The sequence below is a fragment of the Naumovozyma dairenensis genome, chromosome 3 (assembly GCF_000227115.2).
Source record: "Naumovozyma dairenensis CBS 421 chromosome 3, complete genome".
In the NCBI taxonomy this organism is placed as follows: Eukaryota; Fungi; Ascomycota; class Saccharomycetes; order Saccharomycetales; family Saccharomycetaceae; genus Naumovozyma; species Naumovozyma dairenensis.
Window position 1 is genome coordinate 301,834 of NC_016481.1, and position 17,827 is coordinate 319,660.

Genomic DNA, 17,827 nt, shown 5'->3' on the forward strand with positions numbered 1-17,827 from the left:
GAATCTACCCTTATCAGAGGTTGGAACCATCTTGGAGACGTACAACATTAGATCAGCCTTTGGATCACACTTCTTGATAGCCATACAGTTGGCATCATCAGATGGACCTTCGTATAATTGTTCAGCTCTGTAAGCTTGAGCAGTAACTGGAGATGGTAAGTTCATGACAATCATTTCCATTAAAGCATCAGCAGCTGGTAAGAACTTCTTCATAACAGTCTTCAATAAAGCCTTACCTTCCAAATCTTTTTCGTCACCCTTCAAGTTAATTTCCAACTTTTCTAATAAGACTGGAATTTCATCCTTCTTGAAGTTCATGACAGCAGCGAAGATTCTGAAGATTGGGTCCAAAACGACGATGTTGAAAGCTCTTTCTAATGGCTTACCATCAGCATCAGTGTCCTTGTTAGTCCATTTCTTAGTCTTTGGATTGAAGTAAGAGTCACCCCATAATCTTTCCATCATCTTAACCTTGTCAACACCGAATTTCTTAGCGTATCTGGCGGCAAATTGACGGATAGTGAAAGCCCAACCGTGTAAACCGGAGCCGAAGGCAACGGTACCCTTGGATGGGTAAACTTGAACATCACCTAAGACTTCGTCAGCGTAAGTAGAGATAATAACGTTAACAGATTCAACAGTTCTGGAAAAGGATTGGTACAAATCTTCCTTGGAAACTTGTAATTCCAATAAAGCTCTGTCAACCTTGTTGATACAGACAACTGGCTTAATTCTTTCACCTAAAGCTTGTCTCAAAACAGTTTCAGTTTGGACACAAACACCTTCAACGGTATCGACAACAACTAAAGCACCATCAGTAACACGTAAAGCAGCAGTAACTTCTGAAGAGAAATCGACGTGACCTGGGGAATCGATCAAGTTAATCAAGAAAGAGTTACCTTCAGTCTTTTGGTTGATATCCTTGACATCTTCTTCTGGCATTTCGGAGTATAAAGAAATAGCGGTAGACTTAATAGTAATACCTCTTTCTTGTTCATCCTTTCTGGTATCCATGAAACGGGCTTCACCAGCCTTAGCAGCGGAAATAATACCAGCCTTTTGGACTAAAGAATCGGTTAAAGTAGATTTACCATGATCGACGTGCGCAATAACAGACATGTTACGGACGTTGGTAACAGTGTCCATTAAGCCACGCATTTGGTCAACAGTGAAAGCAACCATTTTGTATAAAGTTTGTTTATTTTGTTACTTGGTGTGTTGGTAGTGGAATTGAATTGAATTGAAATAAAACTACATTATAAACAGAAAAAAGTAAGTATTATCTAAGAGCAATTGCAATTGATATAAAAGATTTCTTTAGACAGATCTTGAAAAGTTGTAAAAAGTTTAAAGGATTGTGGGAAAAAAATTTTCCTTCATTATTTTCTCAAAAAAATTCAGTATTTTTTGCTCGCCCACTAACTTGGCATTAAAGCGTCGGTAAATTAAGCCGCGCCAGCAAAAAAAACAATAGCGGAGGTTCATTTGCTTTAGTTATTCCTCAGTTCAATTAAAAGGCATTAACCTAAACTATAATCGTAGAAATAACAAATAATTCGTTCAAGATCATTTCGATTCTAAAACTGTAAACATTGCTTCAATGCATTCCTTTTACACGCAAGTTAATTTAAACATAATAACGTCCAAGCCATTTATATGTACGCAGTGATTGATTTTCATTTAAGTTCGTTTGTGCCTTCTAAATATTTATAAAGTACTTCTTTAAAACGTTGACATACCTAACAACGAAGCTGCATTGCATGCATTCAACAATTTAGATCTATCAGCCTCAACTTTAGTTTTTCTTCCTCATCAGAACTTCCATCATTAGCTTCCTCTTGTATATCTAAGCCTAAAGTATGATCAAATTCCGTGTGCGATAAAAAATCTATTTCTCCACTGGTTCTATGACGATTTTCCCCTGTCCAACTGTCACCTTCAATGCTTTGGGAAACATCTTGCCCGTTACTAGATGTCATTTCACGCCCTAGACGAGAAAGTCCACCTTTTACATCTGCTTTCCTAACATCTTGACGAACTCTTTCTAAGAGCGTCAGTTTTTTACGTTCATACTCTATTCTACGGATTGTATACTCTTTAATAGACGTTATTAGCCACGATTCATACCATTCAAGCCATTCTTTCTGTTCAATCAACATATTTGCTGTAATTTTTTGTAACTTTAAAGTCAACTCTTGTTCAGTTCGTGTGGCTTGTTTTAAACTCCTCAATGCATCATCAACTTTTAAAGGATTACTGTCTCTCTTTGACCTTAATCTCCTTGCCTGTTCTTGTTTGACTTTAGAATTTTGTTGTGCTTGACTTAGTTCTCTCATGACAAGATGTCTATCTGTCAAAGTTTCCTTTACAACATATGAATCTCTAACAATCCAACTTAATCCATCATATAATGTCCCCATATCCATAGTCGCAATAATACTATCTACATCTCCGATAGCGTTAAGAATCTTCCCGAATCGTTTATATAATTTGCTACCACGAGAAGTGTTTAAATCTCCCAGTTTCACAAACCCCTGTCCAACTGCATTTTCCTCTTGAACCATCAACTTCCTCAATTTACTACACTTCAATAATTTTTCCTGTATACCTTGAACAAGTAAATAAATAGATTTAACCATAGGTCTAAATTCTGCCAATTCCATAACCTCATCATAAGGTGGAGCCAATTGTTTCAAAGTTTTCCTTTTCAAACCGGTAGTTTGCGAAATATTGTTTTTATTCAATGGAAGGTATGAACCTGTATCACATTCTATGAAGAATGCAAATTCGTTATTACGAAGAACAAACGGATCCATTGTAATCCTATTAAACCAATTTTGGAAGCATTTCAATAATTGTACTTGGTCCTCTTTATTTTGAATCCCATAATTCGTATATGATAAGGGTAATGATGGTATGAAGCATTCTGGTAATGAGCCGTTTAAATATTTGAATAATTCAGTGAATTCTTGGTATGTTTTCTTTATATTCTTATAGGAGGTCTTACGGAATGTGGGGACGTTTGTCGTTATATCGAATATTATTATGGGATTTTCCTTCTTTTCCATTAATGCGCCTTTCCTCTCGACATTTAAGACTTTTATTATAGCATGAAGTTTATTATCGGATCGTTCTGGTAGGATATTGGTCTCTTTGTTCTCATGCTGATTGTCATGTGGCTGAGTGGATGTTTCTTCCGCCAGAGTAGAAGCAGAAGGAGGAGATACCTGAGTTGAAGCAACCACTTCTTGTTCAGCTGTAGTTGCTGGCGTAGATGCGACATTGCTTTCATGTGGCTGCTCAGTATCGGTATGTTCTAAGGGAGGTTCAGCAAAGGGATTATTATCAGGGCTATCAAATTCATCATAAGGCACTGTAGAAGTCATCTCGAAATACCTTTTTTTAGTCTTTAAATGGAAGATCAGCGAGTCTAGTCAGGTAAATATCAACTAATGCAAATATATGTGAATGTATACACAGCTGTTCTTATATATCTTGAGTCTTCAGCTCGTAACCGTAGTTTACGTATCTAGATTTACTTTCAGTAAAAGTTGTTGATTTTAGTATTTTTTTCTAATTTTTTGACCGGTGGAGAATTCGAATGGATCAGGCACCCCGAAAAGATTGAAAAATCTTGGAATGTTTATTTAGACATCTCGAAGATTATTGATCTTGTAGAAAAAATTCGTTAAGGATTGATTATAATTAATTATATTACTAAATAGCCTATATATATATATTTCGTACGTCTTGGAGGAGTTGAGTGTATTACAGGAACACAAAGGAGCATCCAAATCAGCTAAAAAAAATGGGTAGATTGAATAATTTTAGTAGAATGAATAATCGTGTCATTAAAGCAGTAGTATTCGACATGGATGGGACAATGTGTATCCCTCAACCGTGGATGTTCCCAGCAATGAGAAGTGCAGTTGGCCTCAACGATAAATCAATTGATATTTTAACATATATCGATGAACTACCTACAGAGGCGGCAAGGACGGAAGCAAATCTTCGTATTGAAGAAGTGGAAGAGAAGGCAATGAGAGAAATGCTGCCACAACCGGGCCTCGTAGAATTATTAGAATTCTTGACCGTGAATAATATTAGTAAGAATATCTGTACGAGGAATGTGATTAAACCTGTGGATTATTTACTTACGAGGTTTATTCCAAAGGATTATTCCAAATTTGAACATATTATTACAAGAGATTTTAGACCGACAAAACCCAATCCAGATCCATTACTTCATATTGCTAAAAAGTTAAATATTGAGTCCAATGAAATGATGATGATCGGTGATTCATTTGATGATATGAAAAGTGGACGTTCAGCAGGTTGTGTGACAGTTCTACTAAAGAATCATGTTAATGGTAACGTTTTGACTGAACATGATAAATTAGTCGATACTGCGGTTAATTCGTTATCTGATGTTATCAAGATAGTGGAAACTTTAAATGGACACCAAACCGAGATACATTCATATCAGCATTGAGACATTAATATTCTATATCATGGCCCTATGATATTGCTACCTGCATGGCTCTTTCAAAACTAGCAACGAAAAGTACATACGTATAGATTAATATATAATTCAAAAAGTAATACATATGAACTATTGACTAAAACTATAATATAAAAAGGGAAACAACAGTATGCAAACTTTTCAAAAGAAAAAAAAAGAATTTATTAAATTAAAAGGTTAAAAATTAAATAGGTATAGATATTTGTACTAAAATATTTAATTAAAACTGTTTAATCGAATAAACCGAAACCCATGTCATCATCGGATTCTTCCTTAGCTTCTTCTTCCTTTTCTTCAGCGGCAGCTTCACCAGAAGCACCGGCAGCAGCAGCAGCAGAGGAACCACCGACAGCGGCACCACCAGCTGGAACAGAAGCGAATTTCTTGGAACCTTCAGCAATGATTTCATCTAAGGAACCCTTACCTTCCAAAGAGGTCAACAATTCGTTAATTCTGGAATCTTCAGCTTCAACACCGACAGATTCAATAACTTGTTTGATGTCAGCGGCAGATGGAGAAGCGTTACCACCTTGAACCAATAATAAGTATGCAGCTAAGTACTTCATTTTTCTCTGAATTTATTTTTCTATGGGTGAATTGAAATAATCGATTTAAGCGGGTGTATAAAATTCGCAGACTATTCCTTAGATTACTTAAACATTGAAACAAAGAAAGAAATTCATTAAGAAAGTTGTATGAAGATTGAAATCTGAAAGAAAGTGATGATTAAATAGTAAGAACGTAATTTTTTTTCCAATCTGAAGACATTGAAGAAAAATTTTTCAACAGTAAAGTTTTCTCGCAACTTTTGCGATTTCGCGACAGATCTCCACGCGCGTCATCGTTTCGAACGAAAGTTGTATTGGGTGTATTAATGTTAATATTCAAACATGTCAGAAAAACATTTTCTCTTTGTCTCGACTTCGTGACAGTAAATGGTTTTCCTTTAGTTCAACACCTACAGGCCTGCGACGGATAGGATTTTTTGGGCTAACCCTAACTTTTTTCAATTCCTGCCGAAAATCTTCAATCCAATCGTAATCCATTTTTGTTATTGTCTAATCTGTGAAAAATATATTATAAAATCATATTATATCACCAGTTTTATTTCATTTTTTTCAATCATTACCCCAATCCATGATCAGTATTGACCAACCCTATTGTCAATCCATAAATTTTGATTTCTGCCCTACCTTTTTTCAAAAATTTGGTTCCCAATTCTGGCTTTTTCAATCCATCAACCCTAATCCTTAATCTGGGTAAAGCGAACGTTAACCTTAAGGTGGTTCACGTACGTAGTAAGGATCTTTAACTACCTCCCCTAATTTCTATACACTTTAGAATATGTATATAAGAAGGCAGATGCTGAAAAAAGAATTAAGTTGAAAGGCATTCTTAGCTAACACAACTGTTTTTTTTGCCTTTTTTATTTTGTTTTTTATTTCCTCATTATTTCCCCCCTAAGGTTTTAGATACTATTAACAATATAGGTATATTGCAGAACAAATACTTATAAAATATGCAACAAAAATTCAATTTGATAACCAGGAGAAGGTAGTGACGGATGGTTTCCCAAAATAATATCGACAAAATAAGAAAAATAAACAGTATTGTTCATATGTTTAATCTGGGGTTAATCACTGGAACTTTTCTTGTCATCGATATCGGGGGTTCTCTTCTCTTATTTCTTCTTAGAAAGTGTCCTCTTTGGGGAAGATATTCGTTCCATTATTTATGAGTCTAGATTTATTTTTTGTCATCAAATTTGCCAAAAAATTCATATCTGATTAGAATCAGCTTGTACCAAGGAAGAAGTAACGAAGGCTTCGGACAGTCATTTCCATTTTATTTCATTCCATGATGTGTATTCTCTTATTGTTGATTAGTTTATAGACTGAGTATTATTTTATAAAGGATTCATAAAAATGTTAATCTAAGTTGTATTTATTAATTTTAGTATTAGATTAAAAATCTTCATTTACATAATTATAAAATAACAAAATACATAAAATTAGTGTCGAAGCCTTTTAAGCGGCTCACTCGCTATATTACCAAAAACCATTATCACCATCAACTATGCAAAGAACTTCCACCAAACAAGTTCATCTTTGAAAGCTTTTTCGTCCTTCCAAAAAATAAAAGACCACCAATTAGGTAAATAGTGTAAAAGGTTTTTATTTTAACCCCGATCATGAATGTAATTTGAGATATTTGGATACCGATATTATCGAGAAGAATATATGATATAAGTGTAATTAGCACACCATTTGCTGTTAAAATAGTGACCACAGTTCAAATATATTTCTTCTGAATTGTATGAAACCTCTAGAAGTTTGGGAACTTATTGTGAAGTTGTTTCTTGACATGCTTACTTTTAATTACGAATAATAATACTAAAAAAATTTATTACTTCCAATTCCTGTTTTGTATTTTGGGATGAAGAGAAATCCAAATATTTGTAGTAGACAAATCTCTTAAATAACATGAGTTTTTTTTACCTGACATCCCACAAGTGTCACTACTCTCGGACACAAAAACAAAAAATTCAACTTATATAAAAAAGGGGAAGTCGTATAAAAGGACATATTACAAGCAAATAAAGTATGAGATGTTTGCAAAAATTACAAGATAAAACCCAATACTAAAAACATAAACTTCTAGAATGTACCAAAGTAGTGACATTTCATGTTCGGGCAATAGCTCTGTTTAAGAAGCAATTTTAGCACTGTGTAGGTAAGAAAAAGGTGGCTTTCATTTTGCTTGGGTCTTGCCAGTAAACTCTTTTTCAGTCCATGTATTCGGGTACCTTACCTGAATAAATTACTAATAAAACTCATAATGATTTTGAAGAAATAGTCTAGACTACATATTTAACGACCTTACACTGTTCTCTCTCAAATATACCCAATAAGAAAATTTTAAAGAAGACTGGACATATAACTAAAGCCTCTGTTTGATATCCACCATCTCCTTTGACAACTGGGTCCGTTATGTTATGTACTTAGCAAAGAAAATTTAATTTTAAAGCTAGTATACACCATATAAAAAGAAGGTGAAATAACCGTGTGAAGTGGTCTGTGACGGATAGGATTTTTGGTCAATCCTAAGGGATTTTGCGCAAACCCTACCTTTTTTAATCCGATCCTAACCCCAAAGCAGTCCTAATCCAAACCATTTTTTTTATTATATAATCCATGACAATTATACTATAAAAATCATGTTATATGATAAGTATTATTTCATTTATTTCCAATTCTTGCCTCATTCCATGATCAGAATAGACCAGCTCTATTCTTAATCCATAAGCTTTGGTTTCTACCGTACCTTTTTCCCAAAACCTTTGGCTCCCAATCCTAGCTTTTTCAATCCGTCAATCTTAATTCGCCTCAGGGCTTCTTTAAATTGACCTACAAAGCAAAAATGGTGGCTCCCGCCGTACGGATCTGGGAGTTAATTGACACATTTTTTCTTTCTTTTTCGCTTACCTGGTTTTTTCTTCAGGCGGGCGATATTATTCAATTAGCGCTAAATTTTTGAAAAATTTCTTCAAGAAAAGGTGCGCACGAAAGAGAGTGTTATATATATAATCTCAATGAGATCCTTTACAATCGAACACCAAATGAAAATTCAACTATTTACCATTTTTTTCTACATTACTACCCTTCCAAGCATACAATTATTTTTAAACCTCGATCAAATGGACACCATAAATAATGGGGGCGGGTTTAGTTCTGCGATAAGAGATATCGTCACAGGTTCCATAGCTGGTGCCATCGGTAAACTAATAGAATACCCCTTTGATACAATAAAGGTAAGGTTACAAACACAAGAATCATATATGTTTCCAGATACATGGTCATGTATCAAATACACATACAAGAACGAAGGGATACTTCATGGATTTTTCCAAGGTATCGAATCACCATTAATTGGTGCCGCATTAGAAAATGCTATCTTATTCCTATCATACAATCAATGTGCGTCCTTTTTGGCACATTTCACGACTTTTTCCAGTTTTGTCGTGATCTTAATATCTGCCACGTTTGCTGGTTCATGTGCAAGCTTCGTTTTGACACCAATAGAGTTAATCAAATGTAAATTACAAATATCAAACTTACAAATGGATTTATCTGATGAGGAAAGACATACTAGTATCATTCCAACCATAAAACATATAGTAAAAGAACGTGGAATCTTAGGTCTATGGCAAGGTCAATCGAGTACGTTTATTAGAGAATCCATAGGTAGTATGATTTGGTTTGCTACATACGAGCTAATGAAACGGAGTTTGAGAATGGAAAAGGATTCTAATGACACATGGGAACTATTAATCAGCGGTGCCATTGCAGGATTAGCATTCAATGGAACTGTCTTCCCTGCAGATACAGTGAAATCTATAATGCAAACAGAACATACAAATTTAAAAGAGACCGTGCAGAATATACTGGACCGATACGGCGTCGCTGGATTTTATCGTGGCCTAGGAATTACCCTTATAAGAGCTATCCCTTCCAATGCAGCTATTTTTTTCACGTATGAAAAGTTGACTAAACTAATATAAAGCTATATAGCCAATATATAATATTTTTTCCCTTTTTATTTCATCAACTTTAATTTTTAATATATTCGAATCAATTCAACTCAAGCTAGACTTTTATCCACTATTCGTCTTGGAATATCAATTAGTCCGACTTTTAGGTAACGATTGCATCTTGTGCATCTTCTGGCTTAAATAGAGGTATGAAGCTTTCCAGAAATCTAAGCGCTGGCATTGCAGTGCAGCTACTACCTCTCCGAGTCCTACTTATGACATTACTAACTGGTTCAGTAAGTCTAGAATTCTGCTATTGAGGATAATTATAGTAATTCCTATATAATAGCATAACCTTCCTACCACTCACCTAAAAAGCTTGAAGTTATAAAGGACAGCGAGTAAAAAAGCCGGCACCCATTTACAGCACCAGGAACTTACATACCATGAAACAGCTAGTTTATTCTAATCTAATATAATCTAATCTAATCTAATCTAATCTAATCTAATCTAATCTTAGGGTATCTCTTACAAATATAAGTAAAAGTTGAATTGCCCAATGTAGAAACTGTGTGTTGCCAGAGGAATTCCGCAGACGATTCTAAGACGGAGATCGGTTCTTAAAGAATATCCCCGCCCCCCTTAAAATTATTGAACCAGGCCTGGGACGGATTAGGATTAATGGATTAAAAAAGCAAGGGTTGGGCATGAAAATTTTGAAAAAAAGGTAGGGTAGAAATCAAATATTATGGATTGAGAACAGGGTTGGTCTATTCTGGCCATGGATTGGGGCATGGATTGGAGAAAAAAATTGAAAAATAGTAGTCGTATAATATGATTTTTATAGTATTTTCTCATAAATTATATAATAAAAAAAATGGATTGGATTAGGATAGACTTTGGGTTAGGAAAGGATTAGGCCTGAATTGAAGATTCTCGGCGGGGATTAAAAAAAGGTAGGGTAGGCCCAAGATCCCTTGGGATAGACCAAAAATCCTGTCCGTCCCAGGCCTGTCATTGAACGTTCTCTCAGAAAATCTTGGCACGAAGAAATATGTCGTATTGTACATCACGTAATCGATCCCTCGAGGGCTCAACGACTTATCTCAGCGACATATATAAGGGGATGGCATATATCCCAGACATAAAGTATTCGATTGAAATTGGATTTGGGGTTATCATTTGTTTTAATTCTCATTCCCAGGACTACAACAATTCAACACAAAGTAAAAATAAACAGCATTATGGGTCTCGTTAAACAAGTTCGTTTAGGTCAATCAGGTCTTAAAATCTCACCAATCTTAATTGGTTGTATGTCCTACGGTTCAAAGAAGTGGGCAGACTGGGTCATCGAAGATAAAGAAAAGATTTTCAGTATCTTGAAACATTGTTACGATAACGGATTACGTACATTTGATACTGCGGATGTTTACTCCAATGGTTTGAGTGAAAGAATCATTGGTGAATTCTTAAAGAAATATAATATCAGAAGAGAAACTGTTGTGATCTTGACTAAAATATTCTATCCGGTTGATGAGACCTTAGATTTGCACCATGGTAACTCTACTAATGAAAGAAACGCTTTAGATTTGGTTAATCAAAATGGGTTATCAAGAAAACACATCATTACTGGTGTGAAAAACTCAGTTGAAAGATTAGGAACTTACATTGATGTCTTACAAATTCATCGTTTGGATCATGATACTCCAAAGGAGGAAATAATGAGAGCTTTAAATGATGTCATTGTGGAAGGTTCAGTTAGATACATTGGTGCATCATCTATGTGGGCCACTGAATTTGCTGAGTTACAATTTACTGCGGAAAAGAATGGTTGGTTCAAATTCGTTAGTTCTCAATCATATTACAATTTGTTAAATCGTGAAGATGAAAGAGAATTGATTCCGTTTTGCAAGAAACATGGTGTTGGTTTGATTCCATGGTCTCCAAACGCTAGAGGTGTCCTAACTAGACCTCTGGAACAGCAAACCACCAGAAAATTGACTGATCCTACATTTATTAGAATGGGATTGGATAAACTTTCTGAAGACCAAAAGGAAATCGTGAGGAGAGTGGAACATTTGGCTGCTAAAAAAAATATTTCAATGGCAATGTTATCTATTGCGTGGACTTTACATAAAGGTGCCAATCCAATTGTTGGTTTGAATTCTATTGAAAGAGTGGATGAAGCTATTAAAGCCATCGATGTCGAATTAACTGAAGATGATATTAAATATTTGGAAGAAACTTACAAACCTCAAAACGTTCTGGGCTTCTAAAATACTTATTCCTAAGGAACTATACACAGTTATTTCTCTCAAAAGATTCAAATTATAATTTTGTTAAGTAATATATATATATATATATATGGTCTTATATGTTTGTAATACGGTATGCCAATGCTATTAGTAATGAAAAAAATGCTAAAATAGATAAAGTTACATAAAAGAAGTAATGAACATAACGAGATAGAACATCACTGCACTCAACACTGTTTATTGGCCACCAACAAAGGCTTAGCTTGTGGTTTTTGTTCGTTCATGATTTTAGAGGTTTTGGGCAAGCAAAGTTGCTTAACATCATGATCCAAACCACCAGCGTCCAATACGTTGTCGATGGATACATGGCTACGCTGGTGCATCCTACGTTGTAAAACATTCAATCAATGTACCTGACTAAGGTACATTGTTGAAGGCTCGAAGACATACTAAGAGTTCTTTATGTCTTCAAGCCAACAGGTTCTCTTGCTACGAAAGGATTAATTCATGGTTTTGGATTAAACCAATTTCAGCTATCTCTAGAATTGATTACGTAGTCTACTCTCTAGGAACAATAGATAACCAGGGTCCAGAAACTTTTCTAAACTATCGTTGATAGTGAAAAAAAGATCTTAGGAAACTAAGAGGTATACAATTTCCAATATATAACTTTTTCAACTGAAATATTAGTAGAACGGTGTCTTGGGATCATAAGCAATAATATTCTCCAAATGAGCAGAAAAAAGTAGATTTGGGGCTTAACAAAAGGTGGAATACTTCAATTTGGTACCTAATATGTTTTGTATTTCTAACATAAAATAAAACTCGTATGATTGACATAAAGGTTTATAGTGTTTTCAATAAAGTAATGTTGATAATCAATAGCCTAAATGTGTCGTTTTTAGTTATTTTAAACGGCGCTACCAAAAAGCTGTTTTAAAGTGTATCTTTGTGGCTATAACAAAATAGTAACATAACCTAGCTTTTTAGTACAAATAAAGCATCATCAGCAAACCATATGTGAAAAATATCAACAAGACCTCATAATAAATAAGAACTGTTAGCAGTTTATTACACTCGTCACAGAATTACTTTATTGCTGTATCAATATTTCCCCCAAGAGAGCTTTACTAATAACTTGTTATCTACCAGATTCAAGATATCAGTAATTTTTCACGTAACGTAACATAACGTTACAATGCTCCAACAAGCTCAAACTATTAAGTCGACATCATTCCCACCTCATTCAACGTTAAATAATATCAACAATGATAATACAACCCTAAGGAAGAATATAGAGTTTATCCTTTCAGCTGTATTTGATAATCGATTAGGTCCTACTATCAAATATCAATATCCTAAAAGTATACCTGGTTTTAAATATCCATCGTCATCATCATTATTAAGTCCAGGGTCCCCGAATAATAGCTCCAATCCAGATGAGCCTTTGAACCTAGCCAATTTAATGTTACCGAATAACGTTGAAAAAACTCCAGGCAAAGCAGACTTCACCGTTTTCATATTGTATCATAATAAAATTACTCAAACATATCAGCTATTCCCTCCCTCATCCAAGAAAATTAAAAATGCCGTTGTGCATTCAAGTGCTAATAATACCCCGAAATACGATAAATTGAAAAGATACAGCATACTTGTGGAAGATGACGAAACTGCAGACAAAGTTGATGCCCTAAAAACGACCGCCGAAGCTCCATTATTTTTCATAAATGTCGTAAATACAGTCTTAGATGAAACTAACGATAGAGGTGCCATTATTAAATCGCTTGCTGTGGGCACAACTCTGAAAAATTTTAATATTTTTAAACCACTATTACTTATGACTTTACATTTTTATATGTTAAATCCACGATATTCAACAGCACAAACTCTTATCGATTGCTTCAACATGCTCAATAGTTTAGATTTATCAATTGTCCAGAATCTACATTCGAAAGATCAACTACAATATATGTTCAATTCAATAATGGATCAATCAGTGCTCCAAACTTTGTTCGATCCGAATAAAGGAAATTTCAAAAAAATATTGAAATGTAAAATAATACCCCATAGTGATGAGTTTGGCAATAAGATATTATTCCATAATGAAACAATACATTACTATTTTGATTTGTTTAAACCTACAATTCTGCCGAAGCACTTTTCAAAGATACCATTGCAAGTAAGTTTAATCAAAAGTGACCCTATTAACATATCACTGAATTACAGTTCATATGTTCTAAATTTTCTTAACCAATTTATTCCATTTTTACAGAAGTTAGATTTTTCAAAAGGCATAAAACCATGGAAGCTTCTAGTAACCTCAACAAATGAAACCAAATCAACGTTGAGTGATTTTATAATTGCTCTATCAAATCTAGTCTCTTGTTTTACAGGGAAGCAAAATAATTATTTCATGAATAAACACATATTAATTTTTCCATATATGGATATATCTATAATTGATGCTTTACGAAAGTTCCTAGAGCCTACTTCAGAATTTCACGATAGTTTCACCATAGTCGGTACAGGGAATCCAATTTTCCAATTTCAAACAGATATTTGGGACTATTATTATGATATGGACTCAGAAATTCTATATGATGCTTCAAATCATAGTAATATCAATAGCAATTCCTTGGAAAAACTGACTTTACAACAAGAATTAAGGAACAGCTCAACATCGTTAAAGAAATTATTTGCCAAACCGTACACTGTAACGACGATTTCGAGTAATAATTCATCTAATCATGATAATTTAACTTCTTCCAATAATAGCATTAATATTATAAATCATGGTTTACAAAGGAATAAAAGTCATTCCGTGTTAAATCCATCTTCGCATTCACGAATTGGTTTATTGCAAAAATTTATACCATATTTGATTCAAGAACAACATGATAATCAAACTGTGATAGCTCTTTTCAAAAGAGTTAATATGTTACAACTAATATTCTTACTAAATTCACCTACAAACAAAAATATAAATGTACCAAATGAAATGTCATTACAGGACGAGTACCTATGGGTTTATAAGGATTTCATTATTTTTGCAGAATTTTTCACATATTCTGAACTTCATATAATCCGAATTTTAATAACCTTCGAGAATAACCTTCAATTATTAGTCAAAACTAAAGCAGAAAAGAACATAAGCAACGACAAACTATATACTCAATTGACAACCTTATTAGAAACCACTCAAGAATTGCTTTCATTTGTAACGTTGAACAAATCTAATTTAGAAAGGTTCATAAATGTCCTTCAAGATTATCCAACATTACGCATTTGCCATGAATATGATTTAATAAAACATGACTTCAATAACACTAGTCTTTCTAAACTCGTCAGACCCGCAAACAAGAATGCTTCGTTGGTGGAAAGTTTCATTGAAAATCTTGGTTTTAATTTATTAACTTCATTCTTAATATCTTTTGACACTAAAGAACAATCTAAAACAACTACGGGGCTTAATCGTTCACAATCTTTATTCAAAGACTTTGCTCCATCACGTAAAAACAAAAATAATCTGATGAGATCGAGTTCGGTAAAACGTTTGCTAAGAATTCATAATCATAGTAGCAGTTCTGATGTTGCTGAAAATACTCCCCAAGTTCTTATTCTTCGGCATAAGGCCGATACTTTTCCCTCGGTATCATCATCATCCGGAAGTTCAGATCGAACCGACACAAAAGAAATAAACTTACAATCTACGATTGAGAAACGAATTCTTTCGATCAAACATAATCTTGTTCGGATAATTTACAAAATCGAACGCCATCCGGTGGGTCAAGTTCTGGTAAAGCGATATATCAAAGACGATATTCGAGAAGTTTATGATTTTTTAAAAATAGAATTTTCTTCTCCACTATCTCCAACAGAAACAGCAGCATCGATACCTACAGTACCCGAGGGTATACCTATGAGTCCTCAATCATTCTCTTCAAGTCGAAAAGACTTAGTAAAGGAATTGAACATGATTGAAGAACAACAAGTACAACTAAAAATAGCAAGTGCAAAAACCTCCCAGGACAACTCTGTTGTCTAGATAATCTGTCGCTCATCCTATTGCCATATAATAAATAATAACTAATAAATAACGTATATATATATATATATATATCGATAGTACTGCCATTGTCGTTGACACTTCCTGCTGCTCTGAGTTAAAGTTTCAATTTCTGACATCTTCTTGCTGGCGTTTTTTTCTGCGCGAGAAGAATACCACCAATTCACTACTAAATCCTTCCTTACGTTATCTGTATTTTTGGAGATAGAAATTACCTCGGAAGCAGAAACAGATAGGAAACAAGTTGGAAATTATACACCACCAATACTTTTCCGCTTTAATTCCACGTTTTGGAAATTAACACAACTGGAAACTTACTGGAAACAAAAGAACATCTTTAAATATGACTCTGTTCGGAAGAGTTCCACTTGCTCTTGACTTCTTCCAATATGGAAATCTCAAACAATACAATGATAGAAATGGAACTTTTCAGTTATCAAATACTACCTTGACTCTTTCATGATCTAGTTTTTAAACCCATAGAAGTATGCTTATGATCAATAAGCTGGATATAGATATATATATATACATATATAGTCCTGCTATCCTACCTTTAGTTATACTCCTTTAGATTAATTGTGTTCAGAGAACTTAAAATAGTAACTACGAGAACGATCAGCAAATATGGATACAAGAACAGTCGGTATACTTGGAGGTGGTCAATTAGGAAGAATGCTTGTTGAAGCAGCCAATAGGTTAAATGTCAAGACAATAATTCTAGATGAAGCTGTCGATTCACCTGCTAAACAAATCTCAAACAGCAAGGATCATATTATCGGGTCATTTAATGATCCCCACGCTATTGAAGAATTGGCATCCAAGTGTGATGTCTTAACTATTGAAATTGAACATGTAAATATCGAAGCTTTAAAGAATGTACAAACAAAGTATCCAAAATTGAAAATATATCCAACAATTGAAACTATTTCTTTGATTAAGGACAAATTTCTTCAAAAAGGACATTTGACTAAGAATAGCATCGCTGCAGTTAAATCTATACCCATCCCGGAAAATACAGTAGACAATTTAAAACAAATTGGGAATGAACTAGGCTACCCATTTGTATTGAAATCAAGGACGTTTGCCTATGATGGTAGGGGTAATTTTGTCATTAAATCACAAGATGATATAGTACAAGGGTTAGTGACGTTGAAAGACCGTCCCTTATACGCTGAGAAATGGGCACCATTTATAAAGGAATTAGCTGTGATGGTTATACGCTCCATTGATGGAAAAATATTCTCGTATCCAGTGGTTGAAACGGTACATCAAGATAATATTTGTCATTTATGCTATGCTCCAGCTAGGGTTCCAGATTCCATCCAAGAAACGGCTAAATTATTAGCAGAGAATGCTGTTCAATCCTTCCGTGATTGTGGTATTTTTGGTGTCGAGATGTTTTTAATGGAAGATGGTGAATTATTTGTCAATGAAATTGCTCCAAGACCTCATAACTCCGGTCATTACACTATTGATAGTTGTGTTACTTCCCAATTTGAAGCTCATTTAAGATCAATCCTATCTTTACCATTACCGAAGAACTTTACTCAATTCGCTACATCAAACACAAATGCAATCATGTTGAACGTTTTGGGTGGAAATACTGCTAATTCAGAGTTAGAATTTTGTAAAAAGGCATTGGAAACGGCAGGATGTTCAGTATATTTATATGGAAAAGAATCGAGACCGAAAAGGAAAGTAGGTCATATCAATATTATTTCCTCATCCATGAAAGACTGTGAAAGGAAACTGGATTCAATACTTGGTGTATCATCTACAATTACTCCACAATCAGATCGTAAATCACCTCTAGTGGGTATAATTATGGGATCCGATTCGGATTTACCTGTTATGTCAGCTGGTTGTAAAATATTAGAACAATTTGGAGTACCATTTGAAGTTACTATCGTTTCAGCACATAGAACTCCTCATAGAATGAGCAAGTATGCCATTGAGGCCTCTCAAAGAGGTTTAAAGGCAATTATTGCAGGTGCAGGTGGTGCTGCTCATTTACCTGGTATGGTCGCTGCTATGACTTCGTTGCCAGTAATTGGTGTTCCAGTCAAGGGATCGTGTCTGGATGGTGTTGATTCTTTACACTCTATCGTACAAATGCCAAGAGGTGTTCCAGTAGCAACTGTTGCAATCAACAACAGTACCAATGCGGCTTTACTCGCAGTAAGAATATTAGGAAGTTATGATAACAAATATTTTAAATTGATGAACGACTTCCTTCTAAAACAAGAAAATGAAGTCTTACTAAAAGCTGAGACATTAGAAATGCTCGGTTATGAAGATTACTTAACGAAGGCCAAATAGAAGATATTGACCTATAGTTTCCCATACAGTGATGTATAAAGCTAGGGGCAACTATATATTATTAGTAAAAGCCTCAAAATAAGAAAGCTGATTGCATTGATGCTTTTACATACATTCTCTATAGTCTATATTTG

General features: G+C 34.3%; 8 protein-coding genes across 8 annotated transcripts in view; 5 read left to right on the plus strand and 3 right to left on the minus strand.

Annotated features, from left to right (window-relative positions):
• The window catches only part of EFT1 (elongation factor 2), a gene marked incomplete at both ends in the record, with an annotated part of 1,620 nt that extends 438 nt beyond the window's left edge, over window positions 1-1,182 (minus strand). Inside the window, one exon of the mRNA XM_003668999.1 lies at window positions 1-1,182. This exon is cut by the window's left edge and continues 438 nt beyond it. Coding sequence (XP_003669047.1) covers window positions 1-1,182 — 1,182 coding nt within the window.
• A 584-nt stretch (window positions 1,183-1,766) lies between these two features.
• Window positions 1,767-3,386, minus strand: VPS17 (retromer subunit VPS17; the record flags this gene model as incomplete). The annotated part of the gene is made up of 1 exon (XM_003669000.1): window positions 1,767-3,386. One exon carries the CDS (start codon window positions 3,384-3,386, stop codon window positions 1,767-1,769), a length of 1,620 nt encoding a protein of 539 aa, XP_003669048.1.
• Window positions 3,387-3,808: 422 nt separating this feature from the next.
• Window positions 3,809-4,492, plus strand: NDAI0C01450 (putative haloacid dehalogenase-like hydrolase; the record flags this gene model as incomplete). Its single annotated transcript, XM_003669001.1, has 1 exon — window positions 3,809-4,492. The coding sequence occupies one exon, from the start codon at window positions 3,809-3,811 to the stop codon at window positions 4,490-4,492; it is 684 nt and encodes a 227-aa protein (XP_003669049.1).
• Window positions 4,493-4,752: 260 nt separating this feature from the next.
• RPP2B (ribosomal protein P2) lies at window positions 4,753-5,088 on the minus strand (the record flags this gene model as incomplete). Its single annotated transcript, XM_003669002.1, has 1 exon — window positions 4,753-5,088. The coding sequence occupies one exon, from the start codon at window positions 5,086-5,088 to the stop codon at window positions 4,753-4,755; it is 336 nt and encodes a 111-aa protein (XP_003669050.1).
• A 3,026-nt stretch (window positions 5,089-8,114) lies between these two features.
• On the plus strand, window positions 8,115-9,083 carry ORT1 (Ort1p; the record flags this gene model as incomplete). The annotated part of the gene is made up of 1 exon (XM_003669003.1): window positions 8,115-9,083. One exon carries the CDS (start codon window positions 8,115-8,117, stop codon window positions 9,081-9,083), a length of 969 nt encoding a protein of 322 aa, XP_003669051.1.
• Window positions 9,084-10,297: 1,214 nt separating this feature from the next.
• Window positions 10,298-11,329, plus strand: NDAI0C01480 (aldo/keto reductase; the record flags this gene model as incomplete). The annotated part of the gene is made up of 1 exon (XM_003669004.1): window positions 10,298-11,329. One exon carries the CDS (start codon window positions 10,298-10,300, stop codon window positions 11,327-11,329), a length of 1,032 nt encoding a protein of 343 aa, XP_003669052.1.
• Window positions 11,330-12,506: 1,177 nt separating this feature from the next.
• AFI1 (Afi1p) lies at window positions 12,507-15,353 on the plus strand (the record flags this gene model as incomplete). The annotated part of the gene is made up of 1 exon (XM_003669005.1): window positions 12,507-15,353. One exon carries the CDS (start codon window positions 12,507-12,509, stop codon window positions 15,351-15,353), a length of 2,847 nt encoding a protein of 948 aa, XP_003669053.1.
• Window positions 15,354-15,998: 645 nt separating this feature from the next.
• Window positions 15,999-17,693, plus strand: ADE2 (phosphoribosylaminoimidazole carboxylase ADE2; the record flags this gene model as incomplete). The annotated part of the gene is made up of 1 exon (XM_003669006.1): window positions 15,999-17,693. One exon carries the CDS (start codon window positions 15,999-16,001, stop codon window positions 17,691-17,693), a length of 1,695 nt encoding a protein of 564 aa, XP_003669054.1.
• Window positions 17,694-17,827: the final 134 nt, after the last annotated feature.